Raw genomic sequence first — 20,022 nt, 5'->3', positions numbered from 1 at the left:
ACACCACCACATTTCATGGATTAAAACTCAACAACCTGTTTGAGGTCAATCATGTGCATGACAGACAGAGATGGATTAGAAATGGCTTTTTAACCTTTTCTAGACTGATATGTTTGAATCACTTTGTTTCTCATTTCTTCTTGAATTGCTTATGGCATGATGCCTTTCTTTTACACAGAGTCACAGCATAACTAAGTTAGTCGGGGTTCATTGGGGCTGGAGAGCAGGATGGTGCAGCAAGAGTGTTGGATGAGAGGAGGAAGGGGGAAGGTGGAAGTTGGGGGGTGGGAGGTGGGGGGTGGCTGTAATTAATCTATTCATGCTCAGCCAACAGGCTGGAGTCATAATCTAGTTAGGAATTGAGGTCGTGCAGAGATTGGGAGGGCAAAGAGAAATGAGATGGAGTTGGGTCCGGGCTCAAGAAGCCGGGTGGTTAGCTGGACGGCAGGTGGTACAGGCTGAATAGCAGAGTGGGTAACACGCGGCTGATATGACAGCAGACTGGGGGCAGCTTGTGAGAGTGTGAGGACAGATGTACAAGTGTCTATATGGCCAGCTAAGAGATGGAGGATGTCACACACACGTGGACTTTGGATTTGGAGGTGAAGAAAGCTCTTTTCGCGGCAGGCAAGCAGTCACTTTGTTGATATTTTTCTCAACTTTTTATTAATTGAGTTATGATATAGATATGGATTGATTCAGCAAACTGGAATTTTAGGTATGTACCTTGAATCACCACATGGAAATCAACAAAATTGTGTGAATTTGAATCAAGCTGAACACTCTGTGACTTACTGGCTTTGAGAACGGCCTCGTTAACTTCGATCTCTCCTCTGATTGGCTCCTGGAGCTGCGTGTTTGAATAGTATCTCAGGGGCTCTGGACTGGGTGCATCACTGGAATCGCCATTCGAGATGCTCTCCCTGGGGCTGTCTGCCATCCCACGCTGCACTTCAAACAGCGCCACCAGCTGGAAAAGACAAAGTGTCCATTTGAGTGCCAAGTTTTGAATTGTAAGCTTTCAGTCTCAGGGCCATTGCATACTGCGTGATGTTTCCAAACCTCATTTGGACCAGACAATCGCAAAACATGACAGTTGGCCATTCCCGTTGCACATAGCACCATTTCACACATGGACGCCCTGCAACTTGAACTGCGCGAGCCGGTATAGATTTTTGGAGGTTTCCAAAGAATATGTAGCACTGTAACACTTTTTCAATCTATAAAGGGGTAGCGCTTCAGTCAAGGAAGACACAGATTGCTTCAGAAACAGAACGTTGGTGACAATATAGAGGAAAGTGTGGATGTAACGAAAGGTGGGGCGCACTCCCATTTACCTTCAATGTGCCCAGTGCATTACATACGGTTTGCTTCCATTTTTACCACAAGCTTCACTTTTTCAATGACAGGTACATATGAAACTAGAAACATTGTTAAATCGTGCTGCAAAACACAATGTGTGTCCTCCTTTTATTGCGTCCATGTGGCTTAGCCAGCTGTGTCTCGCTCACATAAAACCCGGAAATGTATTTTTATTAGCCTATGTGCTTTTTGACTTGGGCTATTACAAACGACTATTTTGCTAGTGGACCAGTCACCGACAGTAGTCGCGATTTGTTGACTAATTGGATCATATGTAAATCGCAGCATACCGCACCGGCAGTTGCCATAATCCCTCATTCGCTTACTGCTTCAATTCTTTAAGGTATGTGCAAATAAAAAATAAAGACAAGTAGGATTATTTTCTACACATAACATATTTAGTCGCTCTGTACAAGCATTTTTCTACATTTTAATAATGATGGAGCAACTTGAAACTGAGGCAAGTTTGGCACGAACATTTTTAGCTTTAAATGTTAAGCGCATTTTAAAATGGAATCCAAAAGTATATACTATGCATAATTACATGATGAATACTATGAAACTATCTAAAAATGCAAAGACAAATACTTGTCAACATAATTCACTATTTTCAGGTATCAAATATTTGTTTTAAGTAAGAGAAGATATTCAAATCAGATGAGTAAAGTTATGAAAGGCACTGTGTGAAAGAAAACTGAAATGAACACCTGCATTAGTTTTTTATATGTTTTTAATTCACTTTTATTTGTCTAAAAATGTTGCTTTGCTTCGCTAATACCATAGTTATTAAATCAAAATGAGATATTCATCGGATACAAAAATAAAAACCTTAAAGATTAAGATGAAGATATGTTTTTGTTTTGTTTTTAAACAGTGTAATGTGGTTTATTGTAATGAACTGGGTTTACTGGGTTTTATTGTTGTGCTGCCTTTGAGGGGTGGTGGCAAAAATGTCAACGTCTGGTACGTTGAGCGCTCCTGTTTGCGAGTTCCCAAACACATCACTAAGTTTGCCAGTGCGAGAACGAGAGAGAGACAGAAAGAAAAAGAGAGCGAGTGAGTCATAACGAAGGATTTTGAGAATATAAATGTCAAGATAGACTGCATGTTCTACTCGTAAATTGGTCATGGCCTTTTACTTGATAAGAAAATGTATCACGCAGCATGCCAATTCTTCATCTCCCGTGCATCGTTTCAGTTGCTTAAAATGTAGCCTCAACGCTCTTATTACAAAGTACATGAGCCACATCCAAAATGTCAGATTTCATACGAGATGACGACGACAGGTTCTTTTTCCCCACGGGCTTTTATCATACACATTACAATGTACTTGGCAGTAACTGCGAGATTGCTTCAAGATCAGTGATATTTGACTTGAGGTCGTGCGTGTGTGAAATTGACAGTCCCATGAGATAAGGCACGAAAATAAGAACCCGTCATACGCAATGTGTCAGAGATTTTTTCGGACAAAGTTAAAGAAATGACTCGGCACACAGGAAAATTGTCTTCAATATCGGTGGGCTCTCTGACAGCAAACGACGATAGTTGCTCCGATGATACACACTCTGCTCCCTCTCCGCCGTTTCGAACTTTTATTGCAAAATACAATAAAGACCCTGCCCCGGTGATTTGCATACCGCGCCCCCCGGTCCGGCCCCTCGGTAGTGATCTGATCTGCCCAAATACACAAGTCACAGACTTTGCTGATGTCTACTTGGGCGTGACAGCTGTTCCCAAACCATCTTTTGGTATTCAACAACTAACTCTTTGCTCCCAATTTGTTTATTCCCACTCTGTGATTGAATCTAGCCTTCTTCCATCTGTTCGCCCCCCTTCCTTTGACGTGATTACTCAAGAAAAGGACCTCCGCCCAAACGGCCGACACCTCTGCGCTGAGCATGTCCAGACATGCCCAAATTAACCGAAACTTTAAACATGATACAATTTTGTTCATAGATTTCTCTATCACAATGACATGGCCGGCACAATGAGACACAATAAGCACAGGAGACGAATAGGATCGAGGAAGGACAGGACAAAAAAAACATTCGAATTGCAACAGCGACCTGGCTTCCAATGGAGCAAATGAGAAGGCTTTTTATATCAACGGTGGAGCAACACCTGCTGACTTACTCTGGTTAATGGGTGTGTGGAGGTGGTCTCATTTGAAATATAAGGCATAAAAGATAACCACAGATTAAAAAAGCAAAAACTGCAATGGAACACTGGAACTAGAGTACAGAAAGGAAGGATGTGAGTTAGCAAAGAAAGAGTTGTGTGTCTTTGTGTGTGTATGTGGGTGTGTGTAAACTATTCGCACTGACTAGGGCAGTGTGGCAAACATTTTATATCACACCATGATGTCGTCTCTCACCTCAACCTCCCATGATTTAATATCAGCGTGATACCCTGCATGCGCATGCATGGGCATGTGCGCACGTGCACAAGTGTGCAGTGGAGAGAGGAATCGAGGGGACTAGCAGTTGCCGAGGAGAGGATGAGGAAAAAAAAAAGACTTGACACCAGCAAAACAATCTGATTGTGCCGCTTGATGAATGCATTTGCGGCTCTTTCTTTCTCCTTTATCAGCTTTCCTCTTTCCCTCCTTATCTCCCTCCATCCCCAGCGGCCGTCTCTTTCCCCCTGAGCTCCCTGACTGCATCAATCAAAGATGATGCCCCAGCGGCTGAGTGCTATACGTGCGAATGAACACACCAGCGTGCACACGTACAAAGTCGCAGGGATGAGCTTAGCCTACTATTGATTGTTTTGAGAAACGTCTTTCAGTGTGTGGAAAGGTGAATTTCTATTTTCATTCATTTCAATTTTTTTAAAGCTAACACCAGAGGAGTGGAATTGATAAAAGAGCAGAGAATTGAAATTGGAATCATCGTATTTTAGTGGCACTTGTGAACTTGGCGGGGTTGGGGAGAAATGGAATAGAGTAAGTGTACTGGCGTTATTTATTCGGGATACAAATAAATGTAACTGTTTTCCCTTACAGTTTGAGAGGGAAAAAACAATCAGATTATAGGTATGTTTATTAAAAATGGGGCTTTTTTTGCAGAATTAGAATTTTCATGCACACAGACAGGCGCAACGGGCGCAGTTGTTTATTTGGGAACTGGATGTGGTGCACTCACCAAAGGACAGAATTACTTTAAATAATATTTACGGAAATGCGGGAGCTGCAATCCCGACTGCTACGTACGACTAGCTGGTAGCCCGCTGCCCCGCCAACGTCAGTGATGTGTTATGTTCCTGTCACACACCACCCACAGATTTACTATTTAAATACCACGATAGCAAGAATTACAACAAAACTTGTCCCTGTCATCATATCAAACTTACACTGTGTGTGTGTGTGTGTGTGTGTGTGTGTGTGTGTGTGTGTGTGTGTGTGTGTGTGTGTGATGGGAGCAGAGAGTATGGGTTTAAGTTACCATTGCAAAGGACTTCATGAGTTTAATTTGTCCGTTTTATTACCACTATTTGTAAGAACAAAGCCTTACATCTTACCTCATGCAAAGAAGCAATTATTTCATATGGCCTTCACTCAATCAATCCAGCCATCCATACTTCTTGTAGCACCGTGACCAAGTGGTTCGCACGTCTGAGTACCAGTTCTGAGGCTTTGAATCTGAATCCTGAGAGCTACGGCTTCATTCCAGCATCCCAAAACCATTCATATTGATTCATAAGAGCAAAAATGTCTTCATTCACGTGTTTGGTACTGGAGTAATTCAAAAATAATTCAAAATAATCAACGTACATGATACATGGATTACACTACGACCGACATTTTTCAACAAGTAAATAGTAACTGTATTGGAATACATTTTCGTAACCCTCCCAGGCCTGTTTCTCAGTACGGACCGGAGGCGCTAGCAGGTCGACAATGCCTCTTCCAGATATGCATCACCACCCCAGATGGAGGGACTGTGCATGTGATTGTTTCATGACCGAATGGATGACTGTGAAGTTTGCATGTGACAAAACACGCCGAAAGGAGAATTAAGGCAAGCAGGTTTGATCTCACCGGACGTTGCCCTGCTCTTGCATCCCTCTCAATTCTAAAGCACTTCACTACACATCAAGATGTAGAGCAGAGGTCACCAAACTACCACATTTGGTCCGGCCCCCCTGAGCAATACCATTTTTTCATTTATTTTTCATCTATGTATATTTGTATTTTATCATAAAATATGGCTTTTGCAATAAAATGTTCCTTAGTTATGAACTACTAGCTGGTTCGCCGCCCTCCGGGCGGCTCATCAGCTAGTTCCTGCGGAAGGCTGGTAAGGTGGTGGTTCGCCGCCCTCCGGGCGGCTCATCGACTAGTTCCTGCGGAAGGCTGGTAAGGTGGGCCTTCGGCCCACAAAAGTGTTGTTGCTTGGTTCAACTTTTTGTTCATCTTCATTGCTTATCGCGAAAATAAAGAGATGTTTAGCTCTACTAAATAACTAACAATTTCATTGCAATGCTTGTGGGTAGACAACATTTTTTCGCCAAGATGCCCGCGCGATCGTAGTGAGCCACTGCCTGAGCGGCGCAGTGGCGGCGCACAGCGGCGCGGTGAAGTAGGTACGTTTTGAAAAGGGACAGACGGAAGGACAGACCGCGTGCGGGACGACGCGCAATATATATATATATAGATTTTCATGATTAACTATTAGCTAGTAACAATTTCATAAACACATACAGTATTACGTGACATTTGTTCCATCCTTCTGCGGTCTGTGCCGTTATCTGGCAACCCCAGAAAAATAAAAATCCTAAACCCGTCCCTCTCAAAGAGAACGTAATCATTGCGAAAAGGTGAGATAAGAGAAAAAAAAAATTTAACCCAAAATGGAGAAATTTTTTTTTTTCAATGCAAGGAAAAGATTGTCTGTCTCATCTGTCGGTGGCGGTATTCAAAGAATACAATCTGCAGAGACTCTATCAATCCTGTCACAGCAACAAGTACGATTTTTTGCATGGGCAAATGAGAGCAGACAAACGGTCAACGCTAAAAAGAGGAACGTTAGCTCAGCAAAATACATTTGTACGCCAAGCTCAGCTGAACCAGCCATCTGTTCGGGCTAGCTTTCGGTTTGCTCAACTGATAGCAAGCAGCGGTAAGGAGAGTTTGTCAAGAAATGCATGAATGCTGTCGCAGAGGTGGCGTGTCCCGAGAAGAAAGACGTCTTAAGACTCGTACCGCGAGTGTATCAAAAAAAGTTATTTGATTTTGTGTGGGTTTCTGGGAAACAATACATTTTTACGTCTAGGTACTCTTGCAGTCACACTTTTGCTGTTACAAACTGACCCCGGCGCCCCCATCAGAGAGGCGAAAAGTTATTTGGCCCTCACAGGAAAAAGTTGGGGGACCACTTATGTAGAGGGACCCCAACAGTCTGTTAACATTGACTGACCCAGAATAATATAAACAATTTGCCAACGACGACAAAGGCAAAAACAATTAAAAACTTGTAAATAGCGATGACAGGCATTTGCCCCCAAAACTTCATGGTACATGTTCAGAATGATCAAAATTTGACATCAAGGTCCGCCCACAATTAGATGTGCGGATGCACAAAAGTTTTGCAGTTAAGCATCGCCCATCTGTCTGAAAGATCTGCTTCCAATTTGGCTCATTTGGGAAATTTCCTGAGCGCAAGCCCAGAAATTCACCCAAAATGGCTACTGGAAACCAAATCTGCCAATTTCCCATGTCAGGTTTGGAAATTTCAGGGTGAGCTAACAACCTGGATAGGGAAAATATATTACATATTAGTATTAAGACATCAAAAGAATTCATATATAATATATATATATATATATATATATATATATATATTTTATTTTATTTTATTTTTTAATACACATCAAGATGTGGCCAAACCGGTGTTGTCCATTCATCTGTGAAGAAAACGGCTTGCACTATAACAGAAAGGCAGTCGCTGGAGAATATAAAATCATCTCAGAAGAAAAAAAAAACAGTCCTGGTGAACAGCAACTTCACTCCTGTCGCAACATTAAATGTTGTCATTAAAACAAAGGCATCGCGGGATTTTGATTGCTGACACTGTTCTGCGTGCACCATTTGCTTTCCGAGATGCTGACGTTAAAAACAGTAGACATTGATAACATGCTACAACTCAGAGAGGGAATGGTGGTGCATCATTAATAATGTACAGTATTCAATCAATCGCTAAAATTAATTGTATGCAATGCCATACAGCCAGGAGAGAAACCCCCCACCTTGCCCACCTGCACCCAAACACACACTCACGTACACGCACACACAAAATGAAGCCCCATTGAATCATTGCTATGTTCACGCCCAAGCTCTACCGTCGGTTTTTCAGCGATCCTCTTTCATGCGTTTTTACAATACACGGGCAAGTTCGGATTTAGAATTTCGAGTTAACATGCCTTCAGTGTCGTATCACTTTGCCGCAATATCCAAGGAAGCACTGAGGGCTACTGGAAAAGATTCAGGATAACGGCTAGCAGAAGCGGTCGCCCCTTCAGTGTTTTGCATTGGCACGTCTTGCCGTTTTATTATGCAGTGTTCTCATGGAGCAGAGAGAAGATACGCCTGAGCGTTTTGTTGTACGCATTATTTGTCTGCACTGCTGTCTGCTGTATGCTTTGGTTGAACAGTTTGGTGTTTAACTAGACTGGATAAATGCTTCTTTCTTTTTTGTTAAAGTGTCTTTTTTTGAGTCAAATTCAACCGGCAGCGACAAACAGCTCAAAGCAAGCGAGTGTCTTATTATTACTTCCCCATTGTGACAAAAGAGAGAACAGGTGGCTAAGGAGCAATTTAAGATGTGTTTAATGAGTACATGCATGTTTTAACAAGTTGACATGTTTAAAAGTATGTGGGAGAAATATAAGTGATTAATCTTGCAGTTTCACTTCTTACGGGTGGGACTGGGACATATCGAGTTTACGTTCCATCTCGATATGCACAATAAAGACCGTTAAAAGGAAAATAGGTAGATTGAAACACATTGCACTGCAAAAAGGATGAACAGTGCCACCTTGCTTTAGCCAAACAGTTCTACATGTGAGTAAAAGTCAATATCAGTTGTGCACACGCATGCACAGACAGCCTAAAAATCACACTCACTTCCTTTTCTCATTGCCTCGTACTAATCAGCTCATTTTTCTTCGAGGCTGCGGTGTGTGCGTGCGTGCCTCTGAGTTTGTGTGTGAGGTACCAGTCTATTGAGAGACTTTGCTTTTGTGCCGTTGTCATCCATCTCACAAATGCCCCCTTCCGCAGCCTTCATTCTTTCTTTGAAGGAACGATGCATAATTCAGAAGGTGTATGCTGGCTCCTGACAGCAAACGGTAACCCAATCATCTCTCTGGCACATACGTGTACGTGGCTACACACTTAAATAAAACATTTACACCCCCCCCCCCCAAAAAAGGAGCTTTTTTTTAAGCATCTACATGACAATCAGAGAGAGTGTAACACACAACTCTCAGGTGAGAGAATCTGCTAAAACGTTTAAAGAAGGACTTGCACGGTGCAACATCTCAAGAGGCCACATATGGTCAAATTCACTTCTGACTGAAGTCAGTGGAAAAGATTGAAAAACTTAATGTTAATGACATCACATGAGGAGTGACAATCCAGGAGGTAAAATAGGAACCTCACACTCCCACAAACTTTGAAATACCATCAGTCACGTCCACATACTTTTTTTAAAAGAATTGCCTGCATTAATAGGTTCTTACAATGTTGCTGTACCCTTGAAAAAAAACGGTTACAGGAAACCCCCACTTTAGCAGGAGAACACGCCAACAATTGCAGTTTTTACAGTACTGTAATGAAGAGAAGTTCAAAATTGCACAATCAAGATGACAATGATGATGATGCATTATCGGTACAGTCCAATGAATGACAATGGAAACTCTGCGGTCGCCACGTTCCATTATGATGACTTATTTTCCTCCTTTTGAGCATATCAAAGTGGTTTACCTTTTCCGAGCGCATTCTAACTTTTATCTACTAGAAGCCAGTTGGAAGGAACACGGAAATTGGGCGATATCTTTTAGTGTTACAAAAATATGAAGCTATCGTAATGCAAAAACGCGCAACATATGTATCAAATTTGAAACAAGAAAAGCACATACGTACAGTATTATAGTACTGTACCTGTATTACATATTGATATTTCTGAATTTATCTTGATATTAAAAATGCAAATGTCGTACATTGCACACAAATGAAAAACAAAGCCATATTGTCACGCTCCAGAAAATGTGAATAGTTAAATTTGCTAGTTGTCACACTAAAAGATTGTTAATTTAAATAACAATTTAAAAACACATTACTATACGTCCTGTTGGCATGTTTTTTTTTGTTTTTTTTTTTTTTTGTTTTGGGGTTTTTTGGTAGTAGTAGTAGTACTAGTCGCAGTAGAAAACTGGATGCATTACTGGTGAGAATGTGGTTAATCCTGCTTCTGCTGCAGCCTAAATCTACACTTCACAGTACCAGATGTGGAGGATTACCTGATAGGATAGCGCACACACGCACACACACACACACACACACACACACACACACACACACACACACACACACACACACACACACACACACACACACACACACACACACACACACACACACACACACACACACACACACACACACACACGCAACGTGATGTGAAATGCAGAAATAGATACTTAATCAAGCTTGTCAAGGCTGTTGTGAGGGACTCCTTAAGAAAGGAATTTAATGCAGAGGTGTCACCACATCGACTTTTACATGCTTGCCTTGGCTGTCGTTTGAAGAGATGCCAGCAGTTGCACATCGAAGAGTGAACATCAACATCGAACATAACATTGCTTTGATGCTGCTGACAGACCCATCCGCTGAAGCAAATTAAACCTCTCTGCTGTTTAAGCACTGTGCAAAAATGAGCAGATGACCTAGATATTATACACGACAGAAAAATAGAAAATTGGCAAATGCGATAAACTGTCACTATTGACACCGTAATATAGAGTGGAAATTGGGAAAGACTTTCTTAGTGGTGAGGAAATTTTTAACAGATGCACCTCACAAAAGACTATACTTTACATGGAGACATTAATTTTTTTCATCATTTCAAACAGTTCTGATGTGCGTCAATCACTTCTACTGTATACGTCGTCTGCCCCATGTGCGAGATTATCTGATTCTTCAAAGAAAACAAGACTCCTAATTCATTTTTCTTCATTCTATTGGGCAGTGTATATGAATAATAGAAGTGCAAATGTCAATGGCATCTGATTTACTGAAACACTTTTTTTAGCTTTCTGGTTTCTTGGCGTCATCGAGTATTGCCCTAACATCTGAATTACTCGTAGCCATCCTAGGTTTCATATGTTCTTTTAAGTGAAAACGACAACATGGATTTTAGGGTGTCAGTAGCTGGTGAATCTTGGAAGAGGCAGGCGGACCGTTCCATTACAAAATTCACAATATTTTGGATCACATTAACATTGCATGGCCATAAAAGCGTCATTTCATTGGATTTCATTAATATAATCCAAAATATGGGTAGTTTCTTTCTAATATTTTCAGACGATGACTATGTCCATATCCACATAGATTTTGGTGACAATCAGTCACGGTCCGTGCAACTGTAATGGAATGGTGCACCTCTTTCATGGACCGTGAGGCTGATTGCATTCGCCAGCTACTGATGCCACAAATCTCTTTGTTTTTCATCTGTGAGAAACCTGAGATGGTTAGGAAAATTAAGGCAGTACTTGACAAGGCCAAAATGAACAGTAATAGTGTACAACCCGGAAGATGTCAAAGTGATTAGGTGAAGCCGTCAAAAATGCCCAATATGGTAGTGTAACACGTATGTCATGAGTTTGACACTTATTCGGCTTCAACATTTCATCAGGGAACCAGATGCTATTGATGTATGCAGTTATACACACAGCCTAACAAAAAGAAGGATAAATAATTTAGAGTCCTGTGTTTCTTGAAGGACAATGTAAATGGCAATATTGTAATTTCTTTTCTCATTTATGTCAAGCGCAAGCACTATTTTGGTTAGGTCTAAGCATCTTTGTCACGGCATTAAAACAACATTCCTCGTTTTCATGCGGCACTCCCATGTTCAACATTGACCGGATAATTCAAGTTGCCTGTTCAGACACATTAGCGACAGTGGAGCTCAATTCATTAGGCTAATCAGTTTGAAGATGAGTGTTGAGAGGAAGGAAAATAGAATAATAACATAACGAGACGTGCTCATGCAATGGTGATGTTCCCACACGGGACGCAGATGTGGGTTTAGCCGTGCAGTCGCACCAGGGAATCCGTTCAACATTTTGCCTAAATGAGCCGCATTCATGTTTACATGGATGCATCATCCCCACCGCCGCAGTGAAGGTGTCCCCCACACCCAGAGTGTGACGCTCAGCTGATTGCAGTTATTAGCACAACAGACTTTCAGCAAACACACAAAGTGATGTCAGTCAGTCCACTCACTAAGCTAATTCATCTATTCTTTCCTTCAAAGACTGGGTGCATGTGCCTTTCAAAAGGGAGCCCCTGACCTTGCACTCCCACCGCGCCCTCATAACCGCGATCCCGCAGGCCTAGCAGCTAATGGGTGATGTGGTACGGACAGAATAACACTGGAGTAACTGTGGCAGGAGGGCGCACCGAGGGACAAGATCTGACGTTGCGGTGACCCCACTCCGCTTCCGTTAGTCACAACACACTGATGCGGCAAGAACACAAAGAGGCCCCCATTCCACTCTTTTGCTTTGTTGAGCCGACAAATCACATTGGAGGGGCTCCATCAGTCAAAGTCGTAAGCTAGCGCAGTAGACCATGTTCACTGCACTAAAATTCAGAGGCAAAGCCTGCTTAGAATGAAAAGCTAAGCAGCACACAAAACAGCCCAATGGTAGGGGAGGAGGTTTTGTTGTGCGGATTCAAAGAAATTACGAAGAGCTAGAAGACTTATTAAATTTAAGAAAACGGGGGTGGGGGGGCACGGTCTACACATCGACACGTACTAAAGATGATTTGCTTTCGTGACAAGCCACAGTCCAAATTAATATGCCAACATGTCAGAATGACAAGGTGTTGAACATCTTCACACGTAAAGATGTATGGATCGCAATTAGCATGCAAAGAGTGTATAGATGATGATTGGGCTGGCATGCGCCTGACGTTTTCTAATTAGCGCACTTGAGCCACACGCCGATTTACTGAGCCACTATTCACATGTCAATTAAATGCTGCTCACCGTGACGATTTTAAAGGAGCAAGGGGGGTTGGTGAGTCGGAGGTGCCATGGAGCATCAAAGGCTTAACAGTGATCACATCTTATTTACTCACACAAAGTTTTTCTCTGTCGGATTACCACAAGTTAAGAGCTGCCTTGTTGTCACCTACTTGTATTTAAAGGGCATGTAATAGGCAGGACTGTGTTCTGACAAAACTGGTGGGGTACCAGTCTAGTCCCTCAGCAGAACAATGGGAACCCACCAGGACCACTCTCAACCCCACCTTCGCTAACCATAGAACTCCAAAAAAGTGTACTCACCCGTTCCATCACCCTATGGTGGAGAGAAGCTCTTGTCCACCGCAGTGAACCCCAATATACAGGTAAAAATCTGGGGGCAATAACTAATGTGCCCACACCTTCTCGGCACGTTTCACTGTGGCCAACTTCAGAATGGAATAGAGTCCAACCCTTCTCCAAGAAGACTGGTACCAGAGTCCAAGCTATGAGTGGAGGCGAGCCCGACTATGTCTAGTCTGAACTGCTCAGGCTCGCACACCAGCTCAAGATCCTTCGCTGGCACGTCCCAAGCTCCTGTAGATGGGGATAAGGCAGTAAGGGTCAGCTTATTTCCATCCAAATGAAGCTGCTCCAATCAGCTGAATTTTGCGATAGATCAGGAAACTCCAAATAGCAGGAAATCTGCTGTCAGAAGACCAATAATGTAGATGTCTTCCACATCCTCTAAAGACAGTATTTACAGGCACAGAATTCTCTTGTTCTGCCAAGGATCTAAGGTGTACCCAGCAGCAAATGTCCCAGAGGCGCAAGAAGGCTCTCCACTGCCTGCTCTTTTCATCAACTTTTATTTTATCCATAGTGCAGCCCAGCTCCAACTGACCATGATTGTTTCTTGGAAGAAAAATAAGCAAAAGGCTAGTTTAAGATATGGGACAGCACATTACCAAGTCAGCAGTATGCAGGGAAAAGGAGGAAGGGGGCAAAATAGGAGCAGAGCAAAAAGCCTCCGCTTTCGTCCAGAACCAAGCAGTTGTTCATGCTTCTGACGAATCTTTGGGTAGCACTCAAAGATGTACCTTCGATGACAACATTTACAATCACATTCTTACAGATGCAATGCGCATGTAGCGCTTCTCCCAAAACTATTGGTACTGTACAACCATACACAACACACTGTGGCATTTTTGCCATAAAGAATGAAAACAACATGAAAACACTGTGGAAAAATCAATGTATTCAAGTTGGGCACACTTAGCAAGTGGCTGTGTGTGGCTTTTATTCTCACTATGGCAGCATTTTTAGTCCATAAAACGGTGTCTCCGGCATGCATTGTGACTGTGTTTGGGTCCTGTATGTTGTCAGTTGCTAAGGACCTTTATTTTGTCTCAGAGTTTGTCATGAACCAGTGAATTTCAGTATTTATGCCACAGGTGTCAAAACTCAAGGCCCAGGGCCAGATCCGGCCCGCCTTGTCATTTTACTCTATGTGGCCCGCAAAAGCAAATCATGTGCATCAACTTCCATGATCCTTGCTAAAATCTGTACCGAAAAGTCACATTTTCATGTGCAGTAAATAACGTTGAGATTCTGCAATAATTTTGTTACAGTTTACACTCACTTGAACAATAATTCAACAAACTATTATAGTTGACTGATTTCAAATCTAATAATCCATTAATTTGTTGTGGACAAATAATAATGCGATGAGACGATAAAACGCGTTCGTAGTTTTGCGCCGAGAGAAGATGTAACTTCGAAATGGCCCGGGACAAAAATGAATTTGACACTTCTGATTTATACTCTGGTTGCTCAGTCAAATGTTGCTCCCATGACTCTTGGGCGGATACTCTACCACTGCCACGTACAGCCCTGTTCCTTTTTGTTGCTTTGTTGGTACCATTGACCACGTGTTGGGTTATTTTGGTTTGTACCTCTTGCATCTATATTTTGCCACTTATGTGTCTTGTCTGCTCCTGGGCCCAAATTCTGCTCCGCACGTCACATTCAGTTCACCAATATTTTTGGAATGTCTCTTGAGGACATGACATAGGATCCCAAACAGGTTGAGGTCAGGGCTCTCCATTTATGAATCCAATCAGTTATTTATTCACTTGTGTCGCCGTCCTGGGGCATTTTAAAATAAGCTTCAATTGGCAGACAGATGGTCTGAAGTCACATTGCAAATTTAGTTGAGAAACCTGGAATTAATTATTTAATTGAGGAGAAGGCATTCAGACCATACGGTAGCAAAGCAGTCACTCAGTATGATGCCACTGTCACTACACTTCGTTCTTGGAATGAGGATTTTATGGGTAAATTTTGGTTTCGTGGTGTGCTGTGAGATTATTGTCATGTAAAGAATGTGTCTTGGCTCAATTCAAGGTTGGGAAACAACTAGTCTGGCACAATCTTTTGTCAACATCAAAGCGGCAGCATTTTCTTTGACGGCAATGGCTTCCTCCATTTAGGTTTAATGATTAGCTGATGCGTCAACACTAATATTACCGTGTGTCAGAGATTTCTGTCAAACTCTGGGATTGTTCTTTTCTTTTTTCCTCTCATCATGAAGCATTCTGCACTCTGCCTTTGCAATCTTTACTGGACTCGTAAAGTGTGTATTTTTTTGTGTTTTGGGCGAACATGAACTTAACGTTGTGTATTTCTGACTGGTGAATGTTTTTGCAAAGGCATTCACTCTGACCGTTCCAAATGGCTTTTGAATGACAAGTCCTTTTTTCCGCAAGCTTTTGTTAATCTTCAGCTAAACACACGATAAACTAGCGTCCATATGTTGGGGGATAAAAACCTTATTTGGCAACCCATGCCACAGAGCATGCCAGCACTCCGTAGCTTGAAGGGGGAAAAAGAACCTGCGGCTGCTAACTCACTCGCGAAATCTGTACAGGTTGGTGACCGTTTGTTGGTCCGTGATTGACATTAGACAACCTTTTCCCTTTCAATTTCAGGGTGTGCGATTTCAAAGGAAGTTGTAGGAATGTGTGTTTCACGGTAGCCTGAAGATAAAAGGGGGATTTACTTTTTGTGAAAGCTCTTTTCCTTACCTCAGCCTGGACCTTAGATTCTATTTGTGCTTGTCCATTAAAGATTGCAGTCCTGAATTCTTCATTAAAAAAAGCATTCAAGGAGCAAGTTTTTCCTCATGAGATTGTAGGGTGAAACTTGCAGCCGTCTACTAGTGTGAACTGAATGGGTGGCAACAATGAGGAAATGCCAGTATTTAGAGGATAATGGCTTATTGTAAAATATTAAAAGAAAGCATGAATTAATTAGATAGCTTAATAACTATGATCAAGTTCAATTTTGGAACAATGAACTTCATTCACTTTTTTATATTATCTATGGACTAAGTAAGTTAATTAAAAAAAAATTTGTGAACTGAACTTTAAAGTCATTGGCATAGGAAATGATCTTTCCCAACACTTCACATACAGTCATTTCTTGACCAAACAGTGCACCTGATTAAAAGCCCCAGCAGCTAAATTTAGTAATGAAAACACATTTCTAGATAGATTAGCCACTTCGAATTAGTAGCCGCGGATCTCCACATTACAACATGGGATACTTGCAAGGAGAAGAGGTCCACACAGTTGGGATTTTTAAAAAATCATTTCTTTACCTTAAGCACCAGTAGACACTCCCCCCCGCAACTCCCCCACCCCACCCCAAATAGTGCCAAATGCATCTAGTTACACAGTGGTGTCTCAGAACCTTTCTCAGTTGCTCTTGTTGTCACCATGAGGCCAATTTGCCAACGGATTTCATCAGGCAGGAGTGCATCTAAGTCCATGGAAGTGCAGACCTTTGGAATGTTTGTTACATGTTTGGAATTGGAAAGTTTGTTACATGTTTGGGAAACGCAGGGAATGTCGTTCCAAGGCAAGAAATGCTACCTTCTGTGGCTAGCCGTCCCCCCCCCCGTCATCAGTTCCGAGAGGTAGGAATGGGTCGCCAAACAAACGACACAGAATCGGCTGTCGTACTGCGGAGTTGGCTGTATTTAATGGCATTTGTGCCCCATTAAAGTCAACTCAAGATGTTTATTTCTCACTTTACTGTCTGCTATATCCTCTATATTCGCTCCTACACATCCAGCTATGCCTCCAGACTCCTACATTTCAGGCAGCCCGGTGCGCGCACACTCCAACTGCAGCAAATGACTGATAAATATTCAGTACGCGGGTGGACTCTCGACAATTTCATTTGTCGACTGTGACGTACTTCGTTATTTCATGTGTTTCAAGTTGTGACTAGACCATGGTAAAATCTATTGACGTCTTAAAGGTTGTCAATAAAAACTCAAATACAATGCCTTACATTAAAAGCCGTAGGGTTCAAAGCGTGGAGGGCAGGGGGGATAAACATAGTATGGGTTTGTCTAGTATGGGTGAAAAGCATACTACATATTGTTGTGACTTACAGTAGTAGATAGAAAATCACATTTATGAAGCTGGTGGTTGAGAAGCTAATGACAGTGTGTGTGTGTGTGTGTGTGTGTGTGTGTGTGTGTGTGTGTGTGTGTGTGTGTGTGTGTGTGTGTGTGTGTGTGTGCTGCCCAGTGGTCTGTTTTCACTGGCAATCGACGGAGCGACCCGGTTCAGGCTGCTCATGGGTGTGTGCTTGCGCACATGCATGCATTCATCCGCAAACAGCCAGCCGTTGTATCTCATTAGCATCCGGGGCTAATACAGGGCCCATGCTGTGCTGGGGCGCGCCTTCACAATGCGTCCACTGCGGCTTGATTGATGGCATGATGCCGTTGGCCACAATAATGGAACAAAAAAACCCACGAAAGACAGAATCTGTCTGCTGTGGCAAGGTAATAAAAGACAAAAAAACAAAAGAAAGCCAGGCTAATCAGAAGAACCAGGCACAGCTCATTAATCTGAGCGTGCTAAAAGTGTCTGGAAGCCTCAAGATGAGAAAAGTCAGATGATTGGCACATGGCGAGGATCGCTGCCTCGCCATCTTTTTATCAGCAGCAAAGCAAGAGAATAAAATTAGAGTGGAGATGAAAGTGGGGAAGTTGTTTCAAGAATCGGGTGGAACCTGAACAAGGTAAATAGGACAGTTCCTCAACAGCAGAGGTTTCTGGCGAAGCCTGTAATTGCCCAAAAGAACTGCAGCAAAGGGAAGTTAGCTCACGCCAGTGTGACTTGTTAGTAAAAGAACTGAGCTGTGACATTGGGAGACACAGCCTGGGAATGGAATCATTAAAACCTGCGAGTCACAAACATGATGCCCATATTATTACTATGCGGCCAGAAAAAGACGCCTCTGTTCTGAGTGATTGAAAAAGCGCCTTTCCCACCTCTGCAGACACTTCCGCACTTTGTTTTACTGAAGCTGTTTTGGCAAACTTTCAGCCCTACATGTATCATCACAATACTCTTTTTTTTTTTTAATGGGAGAAATTCTACATCACACATGAGACAATGTCATTTCATAGCAATTCAATCTAGGATTTTTGTTTTGTCGTAACACGAAAGGATGTTTGTAAATCTGTTTTTGTGCACATTTACGTGACAGCTTAATCACAAAGCTGAAGCGCCATTGCCGCACCTTCAGTCTTTAAAACAAACGAAGCGAGAGACTGTCAGATGGCTTCACGTTTTGCTGTGCCAGTGACAATCATCCTGGCTGGCTAAGACATCAAAATGAAGCAAACTTGAGCGAGAAAATGGCTTCTCTTTGCTCACTTGAGAGCAAGAAAGAGCTCTTCCTTGGCTTACCTTGTCCTTATCATCCACTAGGTCCGTCAGCAGGTCATCCATATCCAGGATGCCTCCATCTGTGTACTCCAGGTGAAGGGTTTTAATGGCACTCCCATGCTGCACATAGAAGCATGAAGTAGTTAGCTTCCAAAATTATTGACAATGTTTACATCTTGCATGTGGCTCCATTACATTTCAAAAAAGTACAAAAGAGTATTACATTTCAAAAGGGTTGAGGTGTCAGGAAATGTGCACGATGAAATGACATGATTGCGACAAACAAAATTGAAGGCCACAGATATCACTGGTAGTCAGTGTGTTCATTAACCTGATGTTTTAAAGCAGCGATTCTCAAACTAACACTCATGGTTCACGAAAGAATTGAATTTGGGAAATTTAAATCCAGTTGTCAACGGACCCTTGCACATAATATGAGCTTGTTGCAATGGAAACGGTATCTGACGTTCTTATAGGGCAGGGGTGTCAAACTCGTTTTTGTCGCGGGCCATATTGTAGTTACGGCTTCCCTTGGAGGGCCATTATGACTGTGAATTTTGTGAAACCATATAAATGTTTAATCACCTCCACGCATTACATACACAGCACACAACTAATTGATGCATACCTCGTTTTGGAATCAGAAGTCAAGAATAATGACTTGCTTGAACATTGTTTACGTGAATGTAATAAGAGGGTTGGACACAAGAAAAGGCTTGCAATATTTCCACATTATTATGGATTACATATGACAATTTGAAATGTTGGTTCAGACATCCTGGAAGTTGACATGCTTGATTTAATTTTGCGGCCACATGAAATGATGTGGTGGGCCAGATCTTGACTTTGACCCTGTGTTCTAGGGAATTGAACATTGAGAGAAGCAGCTTATTGGATTGGATAAAACGTTATTGTCAAATGTACTGTATGTGTAATGTGTACACAACATTGTTTTTTGGATTTTTTTTGTTTTTAACCAAAGATTTCTTAAGGAATTGTGCAAACAATAGGCAAAACTGCAAACATATTTTTTCTTGACATCGATGCAAAACAATTCAGTTAAAAAAAGGACAGTTAAACAGATGTATCGCTATGTAGACCTTCATCAGGTGTCGAACATTCTATTGAATAATTAGTTCATTGAAGAGTTCACTTAATTACTCATTCCACGGACCCAACCCATTCAAAAATGAATGAAAATGCACCCCATATCAGTCACATTGAAAATGTTACCTGAAAGAGAATCTCTCCCTCCGTATAACAAATAAATAAATAATAGTTAATAAATAGAAAGAAATATTTCCTTGGAAAGTTTCCAACTTTGAAAATTCTTGGAATTTTTTACTTCCAGTTCTAAAAATATGAAGAGAGAAAACTTTTGCGAATAGAACAGCATAAGGATATTTCAGCGGTTCCTGGCCTCATAGCCACAGTCGTTGACTGCCCTTTATGCAATTTTAACAGCAGAAAACTCGCAGTGCTGCTTGTGTGTGTGTGTGTGTGTGTGTGTGTGTGTGTGTGTGTGTGTGTGTGTGTGTGTGTGCATACATGCGTGCGTGCATCCAGCCTCGCAGAGCGGCGAGCAAGTTTACTGATAACCCAGAGAGGAATAGAAGCAGCATTACGGAAGATTGATTAGTGGATAAATAAACACA

At 42.0% G+C, this 20,022-nt stretch overlaps 1 protein-coding gene across 3 annotated transcripts in view; it reads right to left on the bottom strand.

Annotated features, from left to right (window-relative positions):
- pard3ba (par-3 family cell polarity regulator beta a) overlaps positions 1–20,022 on the bottom strand; it is a 144,607-nt gene that overhangs the window by 113,050 nt on the left and 11,535 nt on the right. For all 3 annotated transcript variants that reach the window (XM_052058705.1, XM_052058704.1, XM_052058706.1), the window contains exons 2-3: positions 18,389–18,487; positions 796–970 (exon numbers count right to left, since the gene is read on the bottom strand). In XM_052058705.1, coding sequence (XP_051914665.1) covers positions 796–970; positions 18,389–18,487 — 274 coding nt within the window. The remainder of the gene's footprint in view (positions 1–795; positions 971–18,388; positions 18,488–20,022) is intronic.

Source organism: Hippocampus zosterae, chromosome 2 (genome assembly GCF_025434085.1).
Source record: "Hippocampus zosterae strain Florida chromosome 2, ASM2543408v3, whole genome shotgun sequence".
Lineage (NCBI taxonomy): Eukaryota > Metazoa > Chordata > Actinopteri > Syngnathiformes > Syngnathidae > Hippocampus > Hippocampus zosterae.
This window is presented reverse-complemented; position numbering and strand designations above follow the sequence as displayed.